Source organism: Camellia sinensis, chromosome 4 (assembly GCF_055761805.1).
Source record: "Camellia sinensis isolate YWXY chromosome 4, ASM5576180v1, whole genome shotgun sequence".
Lineage (NCBI taxonomy): Eukaryota > Viridiplantae > Streptophyta > Magnoliopsida > Ericales > Theaceae > Camellia > Camellia sinensis.
Window position 1 is genome coordinate 10,042,617 of NC_138964.1, and position 27,485 is coordinate 10,070,101.

Consider the following 27,485-nt stretch of genomic DNA (forward strand, 5'->3'; position numbering starts at 1 on the left):
GGGCAACTAGTTTTGGTTTCTAAACTCAACCAACCTGTAACAAACCCGCCCAACACATCCTATAACTCAAATACAAAGTAAGAAAGGATGTAAACAAGATAATAAACAACTACCAACATCCACGGACACATGTCCGGATCACTGTACAACAAGGGTAAACCCGGGATCGCTATAGCATTAGATGTTGAGGGGATAGAAGACTGTGTCTCTTTCTCTTTGTTGATCAATGGCGTTGAACCTTGCCCACCATCTCTCCCCTTTTTCTTCACCACTTCCCATTTAGTCGGAATTTGTATTTTAGTGTCCTTGACTCTCCACTCATGTTTGAAGGAGGGAGGGTTCAAAGACTTTGGCTTTTGAGGGCACAAATTAGTGGTATGGCCAAAAGTCTTACAACCATCACACCTTTGGGGCTTCCATGGTACCTCAACTTGAATCTCATATGGGTCACCATAACCAAGATTTATTTTGAAAGACTTAGGGATCTCTTTATTTGCTGGCACTTCAATACAAATTCTCGCAAACGTAAGTCTGCTTCTCTTGAAAGTTGGCTCATCCAAATAAAGAGGAGTTCCCAAGATACTAGCTATGTAACCCAAACCCTCTTCACTCCAAAGTTCCAAAGGAACATTGTACAACTTCACCCACAATGGCACACTTGAAAATTCACACTTTGTTAGTTTTAGTCCAGGTTGCCATTTTTTAATAACAATCAATCTAGCCCCAACATAATAGGGGCCATCTTCCCAAATTATGTCCATAGCCTCTTTACTTTTTACTTTAAAAATAAAAAAACCATTGTCAATAGAGACAACGTCCTCAAGCAAATTTCCCCAAAGTTTCTCCGCCCAAGTTTTCACATAATGGAAAGAGAATCTTTTATCAATGAAGTATCCAACCAAAGCATTTTCCCAATGAGAAAAGCCTTTTTTTGAGATCTCAATAGGGACATTGTAAATGCCATCTACTTGGTTCTTAATCTTATGGGCACCTATTTTATACTTCAATTTTGACACCTTGTTAATCTCTTCTTTAATTAAAGAGCTCCCAACTTGTAAAGGTTTACCTGATATAGCAAGTGTATCCAGACCTTCACTACCATCTTCCATATGTAGATCAACCGAATCCTCATTTCGACAAGCTCACACGGGCTTATCACTCTCTCGTTGCTTGGAACCCATTACTTCTTTCCTTTGATCAGCACTAAGTGAGCCAAATTTATTTGACAACATCATTTCGTTTGCCACCAATGGGGACACAGTGGTCAATTTTGGCCACTGTTCAACATCAGTTAGCACTCTAGTTGGTGTGTTCCATGCATTAGGTGTTTGATGCTGCTTTGGTGATTGCTCAGGTGAGGCTTGCATTTCCACAGTCCAGCGAAACTGTGTTGTACCAAGATCACAATCACACTCAATTGAGCTATCCTCCGAATCTACGTCCCTCAATCCCCTCTTGTTTACATTTGAGGGCCCTTGCCACGGTCCCACAAAATCTCCAAGTGAAAGAGATTTGGGGGGGCCTCGAATGCGTGTAGACCGGCGGGGAAGTACATTAGGCATATCATCAGTAGATAGTTGATCCACCTGATTTACAAACTCCTTCAAAGATACCTTAGTCGAAGATTTGCTTTTTGATTTACTCTTGGCTAGTTTGCTCTTTGCTAGTTTGCCCTTCTTCAATGATAGCTTACTACCCTCTCTGTCCCTCTCATTGTCCTTCTCTTTCTCTTTCTCTTTCTCCTTAATCATCTTATGACAGCACAGTGACAAGGTCACTGGGGCATTTTGTCGAACAGGTAAAGGGCACTTCTGTGTTGTTCCTCTCTCTGTGATGCAAACAGGGGTATTTAGCCCAGCCACCGAGCAAAACCCAGCTGCAGGCTTCCAAAAATTATACTTAGAATACACTTAGAATAAAGCACCACACACTAATCAAAGTAATCCAAAAATTATAACACTTTCATAATCATTTTCATGAAAAAAATTTCATAACCCCGAACTTTTCTCATCTAAATATCATCAAATAACTTCACATCTACCATATTATTCAAGAAGTAATAACCTCACCCATTAATTAATGAGGTACCCACCACGCCAAAAAGTAGTGGACTCAGGTCCGGCCCCGTACAAGAAACAAGTTTTCGATTAATGCGTGAGGCCCCTCAAATGGAATCAAATCCTCCCCTTCGTCTTTCTCCTCAAATGGAATCAAATCGATTAATGCGTGAGACCCCTCAAATGGAATCAAATCCTCTCCTTCGTCTTTCTCCTCAGCTCTCTTTTTGTTAGCTTATTAGGCTCATTTTTTGATCTAATTTTAATAATTCGAATAATTTACATTTTAAGATTTGTTGAGTATATTATACTTGTAAAAAATTAAATTGATCGAATATCAGAAACTACGTATTCGGATCATCAAACTACAAACCATTTTTTTTTTAAAATTTAATAAACAGTTTTCCGAACATATGTTTTATGATATCTGATCAACTTGATTTTTTATAAATATGATATATTCAACAAATTTTAAAATATGAACGATTTAAATCATCAAAATTAGACCTAAAAATGAGTCCAATAACCTAGCAAAGAATAAATTAAAAAGAGAGATGAAGGAAATGATCGTGATTCCCTCAAATGGATGATCCCTTGATCCTATTGATTGATAATCATTTATTATGTATTATATATATATATATATATATTTGTTTTTCATCCTCTCTCTCTCTCACAAGTGCCTTCTCTCTCTCAGATGCGCGGAACTCGTGATGTGGCACTTCTGTAATTTTTCCACACTTTGACGACTTCATGTTGCAAAATTTAAAACGTGAATTACCTTGATGTTGATTTTTATTTTTTTTATTTTTAATAAATTTTTTACTATTTTGAGTACTTTCTCCGTTTTAAATTAATGATTTTTTTTTTGAAAAATTTAATTTTTTTAATAATATAATTATTATATTTTAAAAATATTGATTTTTTAAAATTACCCTCTGATTGTATATTTTCCTTAGAATATCAATTATTATAATTATACTTTTTGTGATATTAATAAATTTAAAAGAAGGATAAAACACTAAATTCATATTATTTTATTCTTTAATTTTTGAAAAATGACTAATATTTTAGGACAATAGAAAATAGAATAAGAGACTAATATTTTAGAACGGATGGAGTAATATTTTATTTTTTAGATGTGCATAACTTAGATACATTTAAAAAATAAAAATATTTAAAAATTTTAATAAATATACAAAAATATGAAAATGTACTGATTTTTTTTTAATAATTTTTTATTTGTTGAATTTCTTAAAAAAAATTCATAAATGTTATACTTTTTAGGTAAGGCATATTGCACTAACGGTCCCTATAATTTGAGCCTTGTGTCACGTTGATCCCTAACTTTTAATTGTGATACATTTGGCCCTGAATTTTGAATCTTGTTCCAAATAAGGACAATTGAAGATACCGTTGCTCAATTTCAAGGGTAAAGTCATCAATTTGATAAAATATAAACTAGAGAGAGTGGTGTGATAACTTATAATGACTTTTTAATTTTTTGGCTAAAATGTATAGTGGACAAACAAGGCCTAATTTGACAAAAATAAGTGTCACAAAAGTATTTTTGAATTTTTAAAAATTATTCTTACCCACTAAAGATAAAATTATGTAAAATTGATAAATCTTTTAGACATTTTTTTTACCAAATTAATTTTTATTATGTGTTTGGATAATAATCATGTAATGAGGGTTGCTTTATTTTCATTAAACTAGTTTTCATTTTTTCAAAAGTTAAATATGGCGACAACTTTGATATCATTATTAAACCAATCCATTAAATCAAAAATTCAAAACTAAAAATATTTTATATATTAAATATATTGATTACACATTAAAATCCTAACAACCACTCATTACATGATCAGCATCTAAACATATAATAAAAATTAATTTGGTAAAAAAAATAAAAACAAATGTCTAAAAGATTTATCAATTTTACATAATTTTATCTTTGGTGAGTAGAAAATATTTTTTTGACATTTATTTTGTCAAATTAATTTATGTTTTATTGAATTGATGACTTTGCCCTTAAAATTGAGCGATGGTATTTTCAATTGTCCTTATTTGAAATAATATTCAAAATCCAGAGTCAAATGTGCTACAATTGAAAAGTCATGAACCAAAATGACATGAACTCCAAACTATAGAGACTATTAGTATAATTCGCCCTTTTAAGTATATCTAATTAGGTACATTTAAAAAAAATTATGAATAGTTTTTGTTAGAATTTTAAGAAATAAATTTTTCTTTTTTAAAATTTGATATCAATTTTATTGGATTAACTAATTCAAAAGACTAATTTCACTGTTCATTAATAGGGGACTTAATTAAAGTCAAGACAAAGTTCTGTATAAATTAACCCTAAGAAATTGTTCACTTAAGAGATTTCAAACTTGAAATTTTGAAGAAGCATAATTTTAGGTCTCAGTCCTTGACCACCAGACCAACTCTTTTGGATGTTTTAAATTAAAATTATATGAAAATTATCAATATTTTTCATTTTTTTCACCAAATTATGTTTTAAATTTTAAGAAAAATTTTCTGAAAAAGGATTTTGAAAACCAAATGGCTCTATTTTATTTTATTTTTAGAATTTTTTTATATATAAAAAAATAAAAGCTAACTTGACAAAAATAAAAAATAAAGATATTTTTAAAATTTTAAAATTATTATAGCCCCCAAAAAGAAAATACCAGCCTGTGAATTGAGATTATTTCATTTGTACCCTTATACTTTTACATGACTTTCAATGACCCCTTAGACTACTTTTATTTTCATGACTACCTCCATACTATTTAAGTTACTATCAATTTTATCCCTACCATCACATTTGAAATGGAAAAAGTTATAAAAAATTCTATTTTGGCTCCAAATTTCAAAAGAAAGATTCAAACCCACTCTTTCCTACCAACAAACCACCACCACCAACCACCACTTCAAGCCCTTCTATATCTTTCATCATAATTCCGTTTTGTCTCATTTTTACGTCGTTGGATTCAACTCACGATCTAGTTTTTGTATCACATCTCACACGTCTCGTTCTTCCTCTATTTACATACTATCGAAGCTCTGAAAATTAATAAAAAAATAAGACTTTTCTTCTCGTTTTTGACTTTTCTTCGAGCCATCTTTCAGACTTCATATCTTTCTCGATTCTTGACGGTTCTATTTCATTCTTTCGCTATGCTCTTCACCTCACTTCTTACTTCGCTTTACACTACCTCACTTTCTCACTTCTTTGTGTAATGGACGATTTTGGTATGTCGAAAGTTGTTTGAAAACTATTTTTGAAAATTTCAAAACATTTATATTTTGTTTCTTTCTCCTTCATATTCCTCATTCTTCTTCTTCTTCTTCTTCTTCTTCTTCTTCTTCTTCTTCTTCTTCTTCTTCTTCTTCTTCTTCTTCTTCTTCTTCACTTATAACATGATGTGGAACATGATTCTAGGTGGTAATGAAACTAGTGATAGCGATGGTGGCGGTAATGTAGTTTGGTGGCGGTGAAGTTAGTGGTTCGGGTAGTGATCTTCTTCTTCTTCTTCTTCTTCTTCAATTATCCATCTAAGCTTTTACTTTACTTTAGTGAGAAAGATGAGAGAAAACACAAGTTAATAATCACAATATCATATTTTCCACCACAAAGAGATCTAGAGAGAGAGAGAGATGGTGGATATTGCTTTGTTGGTTGCAGAGGAGTATGAGGGAAAGGTGAAGAAATCAAGAAAAAATGAAAATGGGTTTGAAAGGGATCAGGCGATCAACTTGTTTTCTGCTGTATCTGTCTTGGTTCATAATCAGAGGAGGCTACATGATGATAATGGGTGTTTTTGGATCATGATAACGATGAAAAATTTTGGAAAAGGAGAAAAGAAGAAGAAAATCATGGAGCTATTCAATTTCAACAGGGTTGTTATGGAGATAGATTATTGATATGTATGTATATATATAAACATGATATATATCTCTTCATCAAATTTATCACCTTCATCAACTTCACCAACATCTCCACTTGAACCACTAACTTCCCCGCCACTGAACTCCATTATCATCACCATGAGCATTATCATCACCACCACCTTACAACACCAAAGCCACTTTTTTCATAACCAAGTTCCATTACCGCCACCATGAGCATTACCATCACTACCACCTTATAACACCAAATCCACCGCCATCATCGGACCGCCACCACCACCACAATTACTAGTTTCGTTACCACCTAGAACCATGTTCCACATCATGTTATCAGTGAAGAAGAAGAAGAAGAAGAAGAAGAAGAATGAGGAATATGGAGAAAAAAGAAATAAAAGATAAATACTTTGAAGTTTTCAAAATTAGTTTTTGAATGACTTTCGACATACCAAAATCGCCCATTACACGAAGAAGTGAAAAAGTGAGGCAGTGTAAGGTGAAGTAGGAAGTGAGGTGAAGAGAATGGCGAAAGAATGAAGTAGTATGCAAAAAGAGAACCGTCAAGAATCGAGAAAGAAATGAAATCCGAAAGATGCCTCAAAGAAAAGTCAAAAATGAGAAGAAAAGTTTTATTATGAACTTTCAGAGCTCTGATAGTATGCAAAAAGAGAAAGAACAAGACGTGTGAGATGTAATATAAAAACTAAACTGTGAGTTGAATCCAACGACATAAAAATGTGGCGAAACGGAGTTACGACGAAAGAGATAGAAGGGTTTGAAGTGGTGGTTGGTGGTGTTGATTTGCTAGTAAGAAATGGTGGGTCTGAATCTTTCTTTTAAAATTTGAGGCCAAAATGTAATTTTTTTAACCTTTTCTGTTTCAAATGTGACAACAGGGGCAAAATTTATAGTAACTTAAATAGTATTGGGGGCATGCGTGAAAATGTGTCATGACCCGAACCCGCGCCCTATGGGTTAAGGACATAACCGGCCAGTAATCCTGAGATTACCTATGGCCTCAAACCTTAACAAACGTAACTCATCAGAGTAAAGGGGCCAAACAGAAGCAAAAATTTAAAACTTTGTCCATAGAGCCGTGCTTATATGCACTCAAAACAAACCATGCACATATACGTTAACAACCCATAACAAGTACAGTATCACAAAATCCTTTACAGACAGGATCATCCAAACTGAGTCAACCCATATCAAAACTACATACAGATGTACACAAAGTCCTTTCCAACAAGACAAAATATAAATACATAACAAAATGGCAAGGATGGGTCTCGCACGTGAGACATAAGGCTGACTCTCCAAAACTCATGTTGTTCCTGGCAAACTTCACTGGGGCTAGGTTTGGACTTCCCTCGGCTCACCTACAAATACATGAATGAGCGTGAGCGATAGCCCAGTGAATAATATCGAATACATAAGTTACATAAGCAATACGAAGAACAACATGCTCCGAACGGCCTTGGGCCCAATGCATATTTCTGCTTAACATATATACACTTATACAAAATTCAGATCAAATGACTGTAGTTTCAAACATACTGGCCTTTGGCCCAATCAGATTTCCATTCATGTCAAAACAGCCTTCGGCCCATTCATTTATGTCAAAACGGCCTTCGGCCCATTCATTTTTGTCAAAACGGCCTTCGGCCCATTCATTTACGTCAAAATGGCCTTCGGCCCATACATTCGTATCAAAACGACCTTAGGTCCATTCACTTATGTCAAAACGGCCATCGACCTACTCATTCATGTCAAAACGACCTTCGGTCCATTCATTTTTATCAAAACGACCTTCGGTGCATTCATTTCTATCATGTCAAACTTTTGTCCACAATCCCAATTAGCAACTCATAAAGCTTATAAGGGAAATAAACAATTGGACATTGACAAGCTTTCAAATATCGATATTACTCACAGTGATCGGCTTGTGGATTTGCCTTGGAGCTTGACCCTACACATTTCATGAACACAAAAGAGGTCACTAACAGTTCAATCCATTCTTTGATTCACATATTCCTCTTTAGGCTTTATTCTTATATCATTAACTCATTTACAATGCTTAACATATGCCTAAGAGTGCTTACAAGTGAAAGAGAACGGAAAACGAAACACAGAACGAGCATACAAAATTTCAGAGAACAGGGTCCCCGCTCAAGCGTCAACTTCCCCGCTCGAGCGGAACCTTAAGGCCTGCAAAAGTACTGGCTGCATGAAAAATATGCTCGAGCGTGGAATAGAGAGCTCAAGCGGAAGGCCTGTCTACAAAAACTCCCCGCTCGAGCGTGAGATAGCCCGCTCGAGCAGACATCTAACTCTGCAAAAAGTGCTGGGAGCATGATTTTCCCGCTCGAGCGGCTCTTCCCCCGCTCGAGCGGACATAAAAAATCTGGGTTTTCCAGATTGAGTTCTTGAGCTCCAATTCGAATTTCAACCAACAAAACATGCATGTTATGGCTCAAATCTCAAATATAGTTATGCTAACATGCCATAAACACCAAAACACATTACAATGGAGCCCAATTCACAATTAATTCACATGCATGCCCCAATCTCCCATCAACTCATTCTAATACAAACAAAATCATACATTCAAAGCTCATATCTTAATTATTCAAACATACATGCTAATCTTGATTTCATTTCCATCCCAAACAATGCAAATGGTGTTCATTCTCATGGAATACAACAAAAGCATGCTTGCATGTAAGATTTAACACCTTTATTTCCATGTTCAACTCAATACATGCTAGATTATGCATTTCCACCACAATTATATACATGCATGCCTTTATTGACCTTCAATTGAACACAAGCAACTCAATTCCCTTACATTCAAACTAATTCATGCTCTTGACCATCTATTAAACTTGAATTCACAAGATGATGACTATAAATGCATGAATCACTCACCAAGGAGCTTTAATCTTCCCAATTTAGCAATACTTGAGCTTAATCTCCAAAAGGTCCAAGTCTTGAACCACAAATGCAATATTCTCTCCTCTCTCTTTCTAATAGCCGTCTCTCTCTCAATCTCAATTGTATAACTCAGATTTTGAGTTCAATAGAGTTAAAGGAGAGTGTAGTGCTAACATACAACAAGCCCCATTAACATATTATTTTAATATAAAATAATTGGGCACTCAATTCATCAATTTAATCAGTTTAATCTGACCCGAATAAATTTTCAATTAAATTTCACCGTAGGCTCTAAAAATTACGCTAATCACAACGGCGTAATCAATTTCGGGTTCTGTGGCCGATAAGGCCCTCAATTTAATTTCCAAAGTAGATTATTCAAACAGATATTCCTACGGTGAACAGATAAAACTTCAAAATCACATATATTCATATAATGGCACATAAAATCATGCTAAACACATAATCATACTCAAATTAAGGACCAATTAGCATACTACGGAATAGGGGTATCACAAAATGAGAGTAATCTGAGGAGTCATTGAAAATCGTGTAAAAATATAAGGGTAAAAATGAAATAATCTCTTGTGAATTTGTCAAAAATCTTAAAGGAGGTTATTGGAAATTAGTCCTATATATATAAAATGTTGTTAGAATTTACATTTTCATAATTTTAAAAAGATATTGTTTGTGTATGCTTTTAGAATAGATGTTAAGAAATTTAAAAGTGTTGTACATCTTGCGTGAAAGCAAGTGTAATCAACAATATACATTTATTTTAAACTTGTTTAACACAAGTTAACAATACCTAATTAAAATAGAAAAGTACAAAATGTAATTACTATACAAGTTTTTTTTTTTGTTTTTTTTTAAAGGGTTAATTGGTGAAAAATTCATTTCTACGGGGTTGTATGTTATTTGGTCTAGATTTAATTTTTCTTCGTGATAATGACACGAGTTGAAAAATCACTGAAAAAGTGGCCCAGAAATTTTGTTTGTGGCCGATAGTGAGATGGACAGATAGGTGACGTTGAACAAATATGTGAATTGATAAGTGAATATGTACAAATAGGTAAGATTTAAAAAGATAATTGAACATATAACTGACTCGTGTACATATAAATGATATTTGGACAAATTGACAAACAAGAATATTTAGAACAGATAAAATTACACATGACTTGTTTACTAGTTTTCAAAATCCATTCTTTTACTTTAAAAAATATTTTATTTTATTCCATCCATAATCTTCATTAGATCATACTTTTTTTCTATGATAGTGAGATGTATAATACCAATCTAATTATTTTATTATTATCACAATTTTTACATAAAATTCATATAAAAAATTTAACAAGAATGATGTGGTATTACCATTATTATAAATAAATCACTACAGGAAATGAGGCAATTAACGGCGTTTTATTAAACGTCACGTTTGCTAATTTTTAACGGCGTTTTGTAACCGTCGCATATTTTTTAAAACCAAAACGGCACCGTTTCTAATTGAAGGTGTTTAAAAGAGCCTCCGAATGCTGTAGGTACACGCGCCCCTTTATGAAACCCTTATTTTTGAATCTGAGTGCAAATTTCGCGCACATCTCTCTCTCTCTCTCTCTCTCTCTCTCTCTCTCTCTCAGCGACGAAGAAGACGGAGGAGATCAATCGGCTGTTCTTAAAGCTTGAATATATAACACTGAGTCTTAGCTTGAATACGCACACATCTCTCTCTCTCTCTCTCTCAATCCTTATACACACACATTTCTTCATCGAAGCTCCATCTGCACTTGCGATTTCGAAGATTTAGAGCGATTTCAAAGCGATTTCAAAGATTCAGATCGATTTCGAGATTCAGAGCGATTTCGAAGCTCCATCGCTACCGTCATCTGCACCGGCGAGGTAGCGAGCTCCACCATCTCTCTCTCTCTCTCTCTGTGGATCTATGAAATCAATGTTTTGAAGGCATTCTTACTTGAACCTCATTTGCCGAGATTCAGAGAGAGGCATTCTGACTTGATCCTCATTTACTGAACTTTAATCGATACTCTCTCTCTCTCTCTCTCTCTATTTCTTTCGAATTTTACTGCATGTATAACATTTGTATACATCAATATGTGTGTTTGTTGAATTGTTGAATTGATCTGTTAGGTTCTTTTTTGAACTGAAAGAAACTTCTACACTAATTTGCATATGACAATTTGGATAAATAGGACACAATATTGGGCCAAAAAAGATGATAGTTCAACAAAAATTTAACCGTAATTGTGAATCAATATTCTGGAAATACATATTAGATCACTGAGCTACAAAACAAACATTTGTTTGCCTGTGTTCATGTAATTACCTATATATTCACCATTTACAAATGCAACCATTGGTGGCCAAGGTTTGCTATTTGTAGGACTGGGTTAATATCAGAACGCATTGGTAAGTCACGGCAATCAAAACGTCTACTGCAAGATGAATTCAAAAAACATGTCAGATCTATGGAAAGTTTAGAAAGAAAATTGTGAAAGTTGAGTAAGATCGAATTACCTGGTGTTGTAGCAAACACAGTCTGAGGTATCTTTAGTCAAGCTATAGAGCTCCAATGGAGACTTGGTTTTTAGTGGTAATTGGTGTATGCTTGGAATACTTTCTTGGGACATTTCCCATTTAAGATTTTGTGCATTGTTTGATGGATGGAAATTCCTTGCATAAATATGTGTAGGAAGGTGAGTGTCATTAGCAACATATGAAAACAAAAGTTTGAAGAGAGGACTATCATTACAAATTTTGGAAGTACAGATACACAGTTGAAGTGTGTGTTTTTTTTTAGAAGTGTCACGCCCTCAAAATAAACCCATTATATATATATCATTGGCATGCAATATTAAAAGAAACCAATTCATTATCTCATTCATCAGAGTATTACAAAAAAGAAAACATTACATGTACTATCGAATTAAATGCCCTATGGGCTTACATCTTTCCAAGCCAACACTTGAACACAAAAATATGAGTTCTAACTCAAATACAAATAAAGCCCTAGGCTTGAATGTTTAACAAATAAAAACAAATAACTAAAGATAGTCTTCAAAATCCAAATCCTTCCAAGCTAAGTCCTTGGAGGTAGCTTATCACCTGGACCTGAAAATGATGTTCCCATAAAGGGTGAGCCACAGCCCAGTAGAAATATACTAAACCAAATATAAGCCTTGATTAAAGGAATAGCATTCAATAGATGGTTAACCAAGATAATCAATTACATCATTTTACAGTCTCATGACACTATTGTCTAAGACACGTTTTACTTTCCAACTTTATCAATATGGCTCAGAACCTGGCCAAACTTACAACAGTGAACTATATATATTATATTCACATTCTTCCAATGTCAACAAACAGATGAGACTCAGGCTCAAATCAAAACACTTCATACTTCCAGTTTGATACACATTTTAGTGCTGTATCAATAAAAACACTTCAATATAAATAAGCACACATAAAAGTGATGCTAATGGAGTCCATCCCCTATCTCCTCCCAAACAAAATCCGGTTTAGAGGTCCATCCCCTATCTTCCCCTAAACCGTGGAGTACATCCCCTATCTCCTCCCACACAAAACAATGTATGCAAATGCACTGCTCAACCAATACACGTATTTTCTGTATTAATGCAATAGTCAAAATTAATGACTTAACCAATGTGATTAGTTTCAGTTATTCCTAATCCACATGTAATGTCTACAACAATCACGACTATCCTCCACCGATAGCCCAAAACAGTTATTTCTAGACTGGAAATAAATATAACAACAATTAAATAGGCGAGTGGTTTAAATTATCCCACTCCACCATTTAATCAATGAATTCCTCAATTTCATGAATTTAACCAAATTCCCAAATTCCCTTAAACTAATTATACAAATTAATTTACTAACACAACTAGGGTTTTTCCCAAAATTACCAAAGTATCCCCAACATATCAAAATACCAAAACTTAGAACAAAACTTATAGAATGGAGTAGGAAATCCCTACCTCGAAGAAATAGTCCCAAAAGAGAAGATGGAGATGAAGACCCAAACTCCAAAGTGCTCCAAACTACCAACAATTCAGATTAAAACGAAGCCCTCGACTCACACACTCTTTTTAATGAAAGATCTAGGGTAGAAACACACCCTAAGTGGATCAAATCTAAGAGAGAAGGTGAGCAGGGTGAGAGAGAAGTCGGACCTTAGGGTTTGGAATCTAAAAAGAGGATGAAAAACTGATTAAAAACCCGCTGCTGTCTAATTAAACTGGACAGGCTCGCTCGAGCGAAAACTTGGTCGCTCGAGCGACCAGACACAAGAAATCCTCGCTCGAGCAAAGAAAAGCTCGCTCGAGCCAAGAATGCAATGCTACAGGTCCATACTAGACGCAATCGCTCTCTCGAGCTAAGAAAATCTGGCTCGAGCCACCAAACACGAAATACAACCCTCGCTCGAGCGACCAAGTACTCGCTCGAGCGACCAACCCAAAAACTGGACAGCAACACTTAGTTTCCGAACCCAACCAACCTGAAACAAACCTGCCCAACACATCCTATAACTCCAAATAAGAAAATAAAGAATGACAACAACAATTATACAATGACAGAATCTACGGAACCTAAGTCCGGATACAATAATCAAATGGGAAAAGACCGGGGTCGCTATAAGAAGGGCACAGTTGGGGTGTTAATTAGGCAGTTTGGGCAAATTAAAGTTCGAGTTTGAAATCTGACCATAAATGGGTCCAATTATAGTATGTTTTAAAATCTTAGCTCACAAGCAAATGGAAGTCAAGGTTTAGGGACTTCCAGACTTGTACTGAATAATCTAATCGTATATGCTACTAGTGTGTCTTGTTTTCGCTTTTTATCATAATTGGCTTCTTATAACTAAGTATTATTATTTGGATTAAAGACCCAGGATAACAATGACATCTTAGCCTATTGGTTGTCCAATTCCTCGACTCTTCTGCTGCTACTCCAGCGTACATTGAAAGTAAGTGGTGCTGCTGGAATGGCTCCTCAGCGTCGTCGATCATCCTCGGCTACTCTGTTTGGAAAGATGACACAGGTAATTTAAAGTTCCCAATTGAATTTCCATGTTCTGTCATCAAATGAAGTTTTAGTCCTTTCGTTAGTTCAGGTGTTTGCTATTATTTTTATTTACAGAGTTTCCGAGGAACTCCACAAGGAGTTAATCTTTCCTTTGTAAGTGGTGGCCTGACTGGTGGAGCAGAAACTTTACACCAAGTTGAAGCCAAATACCCAGCTTTGCTTTTCAAGAAGTAACTTACAACATTTGTAGAAAAGATTTATGGAATGATTTGAGATAACCTTAAGAAAGAGATTTCTCCATTGCTTGGGTTGTGCATCCAGGTAATTGAATCTATTCGATTCTTAAATTACCAGGCACAATTTATTGTAAAAGGAGGAATGAAATTCTTTATTCTATGGGTTATTTTATTAATTTACTTGGTAAATTATTTCTGTATAAAATTTCTTTCAGAATATGAAAAAATAGGCACCAAGAACTTCGAGGGCAAGCTTGGTTAAGGGATTATCACGTTCAGTTGCAACTACAGTAGCACATCAAGCGTTGATTGCTCACTGGCAAGGGATTGTGAAGAGCCTGGGAGTTTTCTTGAACAGTCTGAAAACAAATCATGTCAGTAAAATTTGTCACTGCTTTCATTCCTTGTTATGTCATTTTTTCTTCTCCATTACCCGTTTCGATAAAATTGGCGTCTTTGTCTGGCTTCTTGACATTGTTTTTATTTGTCTGCTTCCAACCCACTTCAGCTCTCCAAACATGGCACTTAAATGTGCCATTTACATAGTTGACTGGCTTGGATTTTGGGGGAATGCTTCTGTTTCTATTTACTGTGCATCGATTTTCTCCTGAAGCACCCTTTTGCTTACCTGTTTTCTTTTTCATTTTACTATTTTCAGGTACCTCCATTTTTAGTTCACAAGGTGTTCACACAAATATTTTCATTCATCAATGTTCAACTATTCAACAGGTAGTCTGCTTGTTGTCCTTAGATGCTTTTTGAAGTTTTTATATTGCAAGTAAGTTTTTTCTTATGGCCTTGTGCACGCTTTTTGGGACCACAACCTTCTATTAAGGAGAGAATGTTGTTCATTCAGTAACGGTGAATATGTTAAAGTAGGACTCGCTGAAGTCAAACATTGGTGTTATAATGCAACAGATGAGGTAGCATCAGCATTGATTTATTACCACTTCACTTTATGTTGTATAATTTCTATTTTAGTAAGCAAAAACATATTGCAAACCAAACCAAACTAAGCCTTAAGTCCCATCATATCTTTTTTGTCCTTAGCAGTACCTTGTTGAAATAGAAACCAATGTTAGCTATATACTTATATATATATATATATATATAGAGAGGGAGCACCTAATTTGGTGTTCATGAAGTTTTGTGGACTTTTATTTTCCAAAAGTAAAACCTAATTTTCCACCTACAAATAGTTACAACTACTTAATATATATATATATATATATATATATTATATTTTGTTAATTTGGCACACAGTGTGTGCCTCACCTTCTAGTACGATGAAATGTAGTACTGCTACAGGTTGTTGAGATTTTAAGTTGAACACAAGTGATACTGGCATATTGAATGCAATTTGAGTAAACTAGTTTCAGAATTGAGGAAAAAATTAAATTATTATTTTTTGCTTAATATGCTTTGCAAGATAAACTCTTTGAGAGCAGAATTTTATTGTTGATTTTTAGAAAGGCTCAACAACTAAATGATGAAGTTACTTGATGGGCCAAAAAGAATCTGTATATGTGCTCTATTTGTGTTCATACTTTAGAACATTTGGTAATTCTTACTTCGTATGTTTTAATATGCAGAGTATTTGAGGTCAATGGAAAAATAAACATCATTTTGCGATTTGATTGAATATGTTCTTGAAGTTGTTAAGTTGTGTCATGGTTGGATGTATCGTCGTCATCATTTCTGGTTTGATTGATTAAGTTGGCTGATTTAGTGGACTAAATACTTGATTTTTGTCTTTTTCTCAAAAGAGATCTTCAGTTGCACAAGTTGGTCTTATTTTGTTCGTGGGCAGGTTGTTAAGATGAGCACATAGATATTATTATTTTGGTTTAAGGACATGTTTATGTTGCTTTTTATAAAGATAAAATGTATTAAACAATTAACATATTTTTTTATTTTTGTGGAAGCAACGCTTTCCCAATGAAGCACCTTGTTGTCTCTTCAGATGGTCAATTCACCATAATTTCTCTTTAGAAGCTTAAGCTGTCTCTTAATAGTTTACATAAGCCTTCACCAATAGAAGGCTCTTGAAAATGGTTCCACTAAACAGAAACATTTTTCAATTTGGTTATAGAAATTCTTGCCTCCCATGGACCAAATGCATGCAAAAACTCTGTTGTGTGGTGTCTTTTTGCTAAATTCTGCAATTCAGTTTTGTCTCTTTCTCTTTTATTTATTTTTTTCTTTCGTAATCAGCATTTGTGAGCTTATATTTTTCTACACATTGATGATGCATGCAGGGGCCATGGTTTCAGCAAATCAGTATTTGGCCCTCAGACAGGTATACTGTGTGACCAGGTATTTCGTTGATATTTTTGTCTTTGCTTTGCCATGTTTGAGTTTCCATGTTCTTTTTTTGGTTCTTAAATACTTTCGATGAAGCTGTCAGGTACCTCAAGTCTCTCAAGGATGAAGTGCAGAAAATTGGAGTTGGAAACCTGTAGAATTAAGCTTGAAGCTTTGCTGAGGTAACAATGATTGAACCTCCTAGTTTTACCATTACTATAAGTTCATCCTCTTTCTCTCTCTCTCTCTCTCTCTCTCTCTCTGAGCAGGGTGGCTGTACAAAAGGTGATGATGCTGGTCTTTCAAATGCGCACATGATTATGGCAGAGATTCCAAATGCTTCAGAAGTAGTGGTATAGGTGCGTGACTTGGGGTGAAAAAATAAATTTCTAGCAGTATGGTGGTTCTTGCTTTATGTAGGAAGGGTAATATTTGATGTGTATTATTAATACTCTGTTCAACTCTGGAAATTTGGAGACATTGATTAGAAAATCTGGACATGAATGCTTGATGCTTTGTGTCTGACCCAATGAATATGAAGGCATAATTATTTCTTGGTTAAACACAACTTTTAAGGTGGTAATCTGACCCAATGACAAATGTTATCTGTCCTAATTTATGGTATTGATTTGAGTAGTGGAAATCATTATAACTTCTTCCCAACCCTATTGCCTTAGGCACTATTACTTTTTATTATTCAACTGTTAATTTCACTTTTATCTTTAAATTATTCTCATTTTATTTTTTGGGATTGAACTTATTGGATTTTTTTCTTGAAGGATGTTGTATGGGGTACTATTATAGATGTGAGGGAATAGTAATCTCACATAAATATATGTCTATACAAAGTTTTATTCATTATTGCTATTTTACAGGTATATTTTTGAAGTTAAATCTCACAAAATTAGTAGTTCAAAAAAAAAAAAAAAATCTATTGCAGCGTTTTTCAAAACGCCACTATAGTTATATTTTTAAAATAACAAAAAAGCTATTACGACGTTTTTGAAGCGTCCCTAAATGCCTATATGATGTCATGTTACCGTTGACTGCCACATTTAGCGGCGTTTAAAAATGCCGCCGCCTATAATAATTTTACGACACTTTTAAAGCGTCATAAACTTACAGCGATGGTCGCGTCCTCGACGTTTGGTAGTAAGTGTCACTAAAGGAATTAACGGCGTTTTTCAGACATATAGCGGCATTTTAGAAACGCTGCTAAAAGTCATTTTTCCAGCAGTGAATCCATCTTTAATGTTGTTTTGTTTTGTTATGAAATTAAAGGTCCATAATGAACCAAATTATTATATATCATTTTTTTTGTTTATATAGTATTACTCTTCTTTCAAAATTAATTCTTACGTTATAAAATTTATTTATTTTTTTCATTATGTGATCTTCAGTAGATCATGTCAATTATAACAAGGTGAAAGTGAAATTTCACCAACTTCGTTTCAATTTATAAATAGATTAATTATTCATCCACCAAATTTATTTAACTCCAATTCACCTGAATGAGTTCTCATTCGGACAAATTCGAGTTAAATAAATTTGGTGGATGTAATGGTGTTGTTATAAATACTCATCTCCCTCATCCTCCTCAGAACTCACAACCACACCATGGAGACTCATTCTTGGATTGTTTTAGCCATGGCATGGCTAGCAACATTGGCCATTATCTCAAAAGTCTTCAATTATCGCCATTGCCAACGTACCTCTCCATCGGGTCCTAAACCATGGCCGATCATTGGCAACCTAAACCTCATCGGTCCTCTCCCACACCAATCCCTCCACAAATTATCCCAAAAATATGGGCACCTAATGCAATTTAAATTTGGCTCTTACTCAGTTGTGGTTGCCTCATCTGCTGAAATGGCCAAGCAATTCCTAAAGACACATGATCATATCTTCGCCTCTCGCCCTGCAATCGCTGCTGGTAAGTACACTACTTGTAACTATTCCAAGATAACATGGTCTCCCTACGGACCATATTGGTGCCAAGGGCGTAAAATTTTCCTCACTGAGCTATTTAGCGCGAAAAGACTGGTGTCCTACAAATATATTCGCGTGGAGGAGAGGCAAGCCTTCATATCCCAACTATTTGCCTTGTCAGGAAAGCCTATTATACTTAGAGGTCATATTTCACACATGACACTAAGTGTTATGAGCAGAATTGTACTGGGTAAAAAGTACATTAGTGAATCCTTGAATGACAAATCTGTTTCGACAGTTGAAGAATTTCAGGAGATGTTGGATGAGTTGTTCTTTCTTAATGGTGTCGTGAATGTTGGAGATTGGATACCGTGGATCGACTTCTTAGACTTGCAAGGATACGTGAAGCGAATGAAGGCTTTGAGTAAGAAATTTGAGAGGTTTCATGACCTTGTGCTCGGTGAACACATCGCGAGGAAGGAGGAAGAGAAGAATTTTGTGGCAAAGGACATGGTGGATGTGCTATTGCAGCTTCTTGATGATCCTAACCTTGAGATTAAGCTCAATGGTGATAGTGTCAAGGCCTTTATACTGGTATCATTGATTCTTTTCTCTCTTTTCCCCCCCCCTTAATTGTCAAATGTACGGTTTGTTAGGTCCCTTATTTCATTTTTCATTATCTCGTAATATTATTCTCTTTTCAAAAATTAAGGATTGAAATAATATGAATTTTCTATTTTATTCTTATTTTAAATTCATTAACAACACAAAAACTACAATTATGACAATTGATATTATTAAAAAAATGCGCTATTAAAGGGTAATTTTGAAAAGTAATATTTTTAAAGTCCAATAATTGTACTACCAAAAAAAGTTAGATTCCCAAAAAGGAATATTATTTTGGGACGGAAGGAGTATTTAAATTATATATTGTTTTAATGCTAAGTTTGTTTTTGCAAAAAATGGTTTTCATACGTTTTTTTTTTTTCCAAAAAATGTTATTTTGTAACAGAAAAACTTCTTTTGTTTGGTTGTGCCTTGAAACTAATATGGTGGGGGTGTTTGGGAACCACTATTTTAGCCTCAAAGTGAAAAATAGCCTTTTAGCTTCAAAAAAAAAAAAATCAGCCTATCCTATTGATTTAAAAAAAAAAAAAAAACAAAATAGCAGCTGGCAGATCTACACTGTCTGTGACAGTGTAGGTATATTTGTAATCATAGCCTAGTCCCAAAGGAGTAAATGACAATTTTACCCCTTTAGATTAATTTTGAAAAAAGTGAAACTAGGGGCAAATTTGTCATTTCACTTTAAATATCATTTCAAACACATTTTTCAATATAACAACTCAAATAAAAATCCAACCCAACTTCCCAAACACAAAAACTAAAAAGCCAAAAAGCCTCTAAAATAGCCACTTCCCAAACATCCACACTAATTGTTGTAATAGTACTAATAGAGGGTAGGCTACAAATGAGCCAAGCCGAGTTGAGCTTTACTGAGCTCAAGCTCGACTGATTTGTTTATCGAGCTTGTTTATTGAGTGCGAGCTCGACTTGACAACTAACTGGGTTCGAGTCCGACTCGACTCGTTAATATTAATGAAATTCGAATTCAGCTCGACTTAGCTGATAAGATTTTTTAAATATTATTTGTATTATTTAATATATAAATAATAATATAAATGGCTCGTCTACTCTCAAATCGTTCCCTTTAATCATTCTCCTTTCTTATTATTACTCTGTCGTCAGTTAAGTTAATCTGTCAAAAATTCTATCTGTGTCTTTCCACCTAGCTAAGTCACCCACTTTCGTCCCTGTCCAGAGTAAGCCCTTAGGGTTAGGCAGTGTTGGAGTTAGGAGTCTTCCGAATAGGGTATGCATGGATGCAGGTATGTGAAAACATGATAAATTTAGACAATGTATTAAGGTTTCTGTAGCACATATTAATTAATCAAAAAATGAGTCGATTATTTAGAAGTAACTCGTCAGTCAGTTCTAGATCAACTACTTTACCCTCACTCCCTAATCAAGGATTAGTAATTAATGAAGAAGATATTGAAATACAAAACGATAAAATTGATTTAAATTGGAATATACCAAAATTACCTATTAAGGAAATTTATAAAACTACTTTTCTACAGAATGCTTTTCATGTTAATTTGCATGTTAAAACAATTGAACAAATTTATGCCCAGGGAAACCTGCCAATTATTTGATGCTAATATGATAAAAAGACATTTAAAAAATGGTAACAATTTTATTCATTTAGGGTTAATTCAAGTCGGTGTTAAACCATTAACTCAACAAGGTAAAAATGCTTCTGTCTTGTTATGTTTAAGAGATGCTCGTTTTATTGATTATAATAATAGTTTAATGGGAATGATGGAAACTGGTCTGCATAAAGGTCCAGTACATTTTAATTGTTTTCCTGATTTTACGCTTAGTTTACGAGATCCACATATTTTAAAAGCATTAACTTTGAATATTCAATTAAATGGTTCATTTACTAATATGTTAGAAAAAGTTCATAATATTGCCCTGATTTATCGTGTTCATTATAAATGCATGAAAACTAATTTAAATGTTCAAGCCTTACATAAAAGTCCAAAGGATAAAACTCTGTTAATCCAAAGTAGTAATAATGAATCACATATTAATGTTCCTCAAATGATTGAATGGAAAAATATTACTCTCCCTGATCAATGGCTTACAACTAATGAAAATTATAAACATAATCAACAACAATCTTCTATTCAAGATATTCAAGATATTCAACAATATACTGATGGTTCCGTTTATATTAAATTTATTCGTAGTCAATCCTCTAGACATAGTACATCTAGTGTCCCTACTGATGTTGAAACTGAAGATGAAATATTTAATACTCCTTTATTTAGGAAAAATAGTCAAATCTATCTTGGTCAAACTCCTCAAAGTAAATTAAAAGGAATTGATAACTCTACAACTTCTCAAATTAGTAAACCTGTTTATTCAACTCACACACAGTTACATGGAGATGATGAAGCATCTCAAAATTCTCCTACTCAAACTGATTTTGAAGTTACACAACCAATCAATCCCCAATTAATGACAATCGAAAAAGAATTTACTCCTGATTTAGATAAATTACTTATTGATTTTAGATCTCCAGAAAATAGAACTAAAAGACATGCTTATCAGGCTAAATATGATTCTGCTCAACAATCCAGAATAACTAGAAAATTGTATGATTTTATGGTCGAATATGGTTTTGAATTATCTTTCTTTCAATATATGGATAAATATTACAAAAAGATTAATACAATCACAAAACATAAATGGAAGACTTCTCCTAATACATCTGTAACTTCTAGCCATCCACCTCTATCTAATATAATTATTGAATGTCAAGGTTCTGAAGTTCCAGCCTCTCCTTTTAAGTTGCCTGGTACTGACCCTGAAATTAAAAAAGTTATTGAACAAAATAATTACACTAATCAATGTTTAAAGACAATTGGTAAACAATTACATAAGATAGAAACTAATCTAGATGATTATTCTACTAATTCTACTTCCACTAAACAATCTCTAGATCAACCTTAATTACTCTTCCTAGTGATCGTTCCAAACGTAAAAGTTTAGCAACTAATGATCACTCAACAGTTAAAGCTATAGAACAATTATTCACTAAATTAGCTACACCTGAACAAGCTTCTCCCTCCAAAGGTCTTACTGTTTTAAACCAACCTATTGCACATGTGTCTACTCAATCAGAATCTGATACAACTGATACTGAAATTAATCAATTAGCTCAACAATTTCAATCCTTTACTCAGCTTAATAAATTACATTATCCTAAATATAAATAATGTATTTATATTATTATTTATATATATTTATATATTATAAATAAATATATTTATACTATTATTTAATATATAATATTTATATAAATAATTATTTATATTATTTATAATATAGTAAATAGTATATTTATTATAGAATTTAAATAAATGTAAACTAGCCGAAATTGACAAGCCGAGTTTATTCAAGCTCGAGTTTGACTTATTTACTAAACGAATCGAGTCGAGCCCTTAACGAGCCGAGTTTTTTCGTGAACAGTTCGTTTCATTTGCAGCCTTATGCACGAGTGGAGGTAGAGATAGAGATAGAGGTAGAGGTAGAGGTGGAGGCAGTGGGGGTGCATCATTCTTGTAATTTTTCATTTTTGCTCAGCTGAATTCCCCTCTCAAAATGTGCAATTCAACTTTCATTTAAAAAATTCATAAATTTGGTTTTGTTTTCATAATTTATTTTATTTACCAAAAAAATAATTTGATGAAATAAACACTATAAAGATATTTTGAAAATTTTATTTTTGAATATATATTTTTTTCACCAATTTAATTTCTACTTTTTTCAAAAAATAAATTCTGAAAACAAAACAAAACAGGCGCGTGCTGATAGTTGCATCCATGTATCATTATAAATTTTAAAACCATTGTTCCTGCAAACATAATCTTTGTCTAGCATAAATTGCTGAAATTGTCTTTTTTTTCTTTGCTTTGCATGGCAATTTTTTTTTTTTCAAGGATAGGACCTAATAGCTGGTGGCACAGATACCTCAGCAATTACACTAGAATGGGCAATGTCTGAACTCTTAAAAAAACCAGACCTAATCAACAAAGCAACCAAAGAGCTTGACAGAGTGATTGGAAGAGAAATATGGGTAGAAGAGAAAGGTTTTCCCCAACTTCCATACCTAGATGTGATCGTGAAGGAGACTATGAGGCTACACCCAGTGGTTGTACTACTCGTACCACACTTGGCTGTTGAAGATTGCAACCTAGCCGGTTATGACATTCGTAAAGGGACTAGAGTCTTCATCAACACATGGAGTATGGGGAGAGACCCTACAATATGGGATGCACCAGAGGAGTTTTGCCATGAAAGGTTTTTAGGGAAAGAAATTGATGTGAGGGGACAGAGTTTTGAGTTGTTGCCATTTGGGTCGGGGAGGAGGATGTGCCCCGGGTATAATCTTGGACTTAAGATGATTCGGTCAAGCTTGGTGAACATGTTACATGGATTTAATTGGAAATTACCGGATAATTTGAAGGCAGAAGATTTGGGTATGGAAGAAGTGTTTGGACTGACTACAGTTAGAAAAATTTCACTTGTTGCAGTCGTGGAGCATTGGCTCTCAGATCGCCTTTATTTGTTAGAAATTGCAACTAACATGTCGAGTTGTTTCGGAAAGGAGGTTAAAAATTTAGTTTTTAACTTTTTTTAGCTTTTTAAAATAAAGAGGAGATATGATCTAAAAGAGATTAAAAATCAAAAAAGTTACTTTTAACCTCTTGCCAAAAGAGGCCGTCATGTTGTTTAATGTTGTATCACTACAATCATCCTATGTCTTGTGAAAATTAATCTTAGAACGTTCCTAGTCACAAAATTGTGGAAATTACTATTGAGTGTGTCAAAAGAGAGTATTTTAAATTCCAATAAGTGGCTTTGCGTGAATTCAGCGTTGCAAGCATGGTAGAAGTCAATTTAGGAAACCAGTTTTAATAACTAAAATTACAGCAAGTTGCAGCAATAGAAGATTGATACTTGCCACCAAAAAAAAATATTAAAAATAAACTAAAGGAATTGTGAGAATTCTTTGTTTTTTTTTAGGGGTCAAACCATATCTTTCTGATAATTTAATCTAATTCCATAAATAACACAATCCGAATCAGGGGATTTGTCTGCCTGTTTTGAAACAGTATATCTCATCTGTCAATGTTAAAAATGCCATACAATTTTTTTTTAATTATCAAATAAAGGGAGGTCGTATTTCGTGAATCCATATAGTTCATGACTCATTAAGCCAGGATCATTAACTAATACTAAACTTATAGAAAATACTAATAGAATATAAAAGAAAAGAACCGTCTTCTCTTTTTCTTTTTCTTTTTTTTGTCTACTGTGTTCCGTTGCTACCGCAAGCTTTATGCAGTTGATCGGCTCTATGCAGTCTTGGAGACTCAACAAAGCACGAAAGCTAGAATCTTTCAGAAAATGTTTTCCTATTCGAACACTGCATAACTGTACGAATAAGCTCACACTAACCGGTTAATTTGAAATCCAACAAGAAATTTTCCTTTGGAGGTATTGGGACGGTTGGATTATAATAATATCAATTCATACAAAAGAGAAAAGGTTCACATGCCTCTGATTGATACATTCAAGTTCTCTTTTATTTTATATACTCTGATGGTCCAAAGGTGAAACAGTATGTTATTGCTTCATTAGAATTCAAACTGCACTATTCCAGCGGAAGAAAAAGAAAAAAAAAAAAAAGGAAAAGGGAAAAAAAATTGAAAGAATTATTTCAAAAAATCAGCATGTCCTCACAAGAATCCTTACACTTTTGTGCCAAAACAACCCTTGAAAAATCTGTGTTTACAGTGTGATTTACAATTCTACTCGCCAAACGTTTGGGAGTTCCTCTATTCAATCCTTTTCTTTCTTGTTGTTGAATATCTCGTTTGTATGCATCATCTCTTTATTTAACCTCTTTTGATGGTTAGATTATGGTCATGTTTTGATTAGCATATCGCATGCTTGCATTCATTCATTTGTCTTGCATGCACCGAGGCTCGGCGCATCATTCAAACTGCATTACCATTTCAATACTTCTTTGAATACGTGTTTAATTGCATGTTGTTCAAATCGATCCATACGCCATATTAGTAGCCGAGCCTATTAATTACATATTGCATGTGTTGCATTAGGCATCTTGTATAGTTAGGATCATGCATCTTTCTAACTAGTTTTTGTTTTGGTTTGGAGTACTAGGTAAGTTTTTACGCTTTAACATACTTGCATAAGTGTGAATGTCACCATGATTAGCATGCTCACCATGAGGCTATGTACTTACTTACTATAACTGCTTGAGTGCCTGTGGATGAAGGCTTGTTGTTTGAATTGGAACAATTCAACAAATGTGTGTTTTAAACCCACTTTGTTAAATGGCAAATCATGTTTTAAGCCCACTATGTTTGGTGAAAAATCCACAAACTTTAAGCCCACTTGAGGTGGCAAATTCAAACTATTTTCGCAAACAAACATGAGTTGAATTGTTCCGAATTGAGCAAACTAGTCTATACTTGGTTATGCGCATCACATAGTAAAGCTAGTTTAATAACCGGAATAAAAGCACATAATGTTTATAAAAACATCATATCATGATTAGTAAAGGCCAATCTTTGTTCGGGCGAGCGGGGGTGCTTCATTCATAACCTTCCCCTCACGTACCTAAGTTCCCGAGTCGAGGCAAATTTGGTGATGACGGACACGTAGCCTTTGGCACGGGTCAAGGTTTTCTAAATTTTTCCAAAATAAAAATAATTTAGGTGGCGACTCTGTATCTGGCAAAACAGTCCAATTTTGGCATTTTGATTCAAAATTTGTTTTCCAAAACGATTTGCCGGATTTGGACTCTTTGGTGTTTATCAGTTTCACATTGCACTTGTGAGATTAGATTCAGAACCATGGGAGTTCGAACTGTGAGGCCTTTCTTTCAAACCTTCCAAAAGGGGGCACGAAAAAGACGAGCCACACTAAGCCTTAGGTAAATTCCTCAAAGAAGCACGTCCTTGGACTCGAGATTTTCTTTGATCTACAACTGCAGGACAGTGATGAGGAAAAGGCCACAAAAGAGAACTCAGACTGCAACGAGGCTGGAGTAGGGGCAGCACTGACCAATCTCCTAACAAATCCTACGGTCGACCTAGAGAACTTGGGGGATAACTTTACTGTCTCCATGATCAAGGAAGAACCGGGTGTGGACCCAACCAGTCGTATTTTGGATGCATCGAGGGCACTACGTCTTACTTGGCAACTGGAGAAGGGCTATCTTTCCATTTCTGAATTGGGTGATAAGCCAGAATCTGATTCCACTGAGCCTGTGGAGTCGGGATCAGATTCAAGTTAGTCTGGGGAGTCTAAGTTTGGCATTTCTGGGGCTGGTAACCCGGATGCAAAAGTCCTGTCTAGGTCTTGATTTAGCTTTTCTTTTAAGTCTGTAACCGAAGATCTGGACCTTTTGAATGAAAATGTTACGAATTCTGTGTACTTCTATGTGCTGTTGGTTTATTGCATTGACCAAGATTTTTAGAATTTTAACGAAATTCCTCTGGCTTTGAAAAACTTGATTAATTGAGAGGATAAAAGGTTTGCTAAGCCTTGTTTTAATGAAATCATTGCCATTAATGTGGGCATTGAGAAGGATCCGCGCTTGGTCCAGATCGGGTCTACGTTGTCTTCGGAGGAACGTGAGTGTTTAATCGCTTTGTTAAAAAATTTCAAAGATGTTTTTACATGGTCCTACAAAGACATACCTGGAATCAACCTTGAGATCGTATATCATAAGATCCCTCTCAACCCCGAGGCCAGCCTAGTGAAGCAGAAACTGCACAGAGTTCGTCTGGATTGGGCATTGAAAATCAAGGAAGAGGTCACCAAGCAGATTGATGCAGGATTCTTGTTAATATCCGAGTATCCGACCTAGTTGGCCAATATCGTCCCAGTGCCTAAGAATGATGGAAGGATTCGGGTTTGCGTCGACTTTAGAGACCTGAACAGAGCTAGTCCAAATGATGACTTCCCTTTGCTGCATATTGATGAGTTGGTGAACTTTCCTGCTGGCCATGCCTTACTCTCCTTTATGGATGGGTTTTCTAGGTACAAGTAGATTCTGATGGCACCGGAAGATCGGAAAAAGATTGATTTCACCATGCATAGGGTACACACTGCTACCAAGTCATGCCGTTTAGGTTGAAAAATGTTGGGGCTACCTATTAGAGGGCTGCAACCACCATTATGCATGATATAATCCATAAAGAGGTGAGGTGTATGTAGACAACATGATTGTCAAGTCCAAAGAGCGAGAAGGCCACTACACCGCCCTGAAAAAATTCTTTCAATGGATCAAGGAATACAGATTGAGGTTAAATCCACATAAATGCACCTTCAACGTAACGGCAGGGAAAATGCTGGGCTTTTTTATCATGCA

General features: G+C 34.6%; 1 protein-coding gene and 1 pseudogene across 1 annotated transcript; both read left to right on the forward strand.

The window, feature by feature from the left end:
• Window positions 1-13,660: 13,660 nt before the first annotated feature.
• LOC114322639 (myosin-11-like) lies at window positions 13,661-16,674 on the forward strand (annotated as a pseudogene).
• A 1,459-nt stretch (window positions 16,675-18,133) lies between these two features.
• On the forward strand, window positions 18,134-26,981 carry LOC114322638 (dimethylnonatriene synthase-like). The gene is made up of 4 exons (XM_082923056.1): window positions 18,134-19,039; window positions 23,022-23,687; window positions 26,103-26,400; window positions 26,782-26,981. Exons 1-4 carry the CDS (start codon window positions 18,134-18,136, stop codon window positions 26,979-26,981), a joined length of 2,070 nt encoding a protein of 689 aa, XP_082779182.1.
• The last annotated feature ends 504 nt before the right edge of the window (window positions 26,982-27,485 follow it).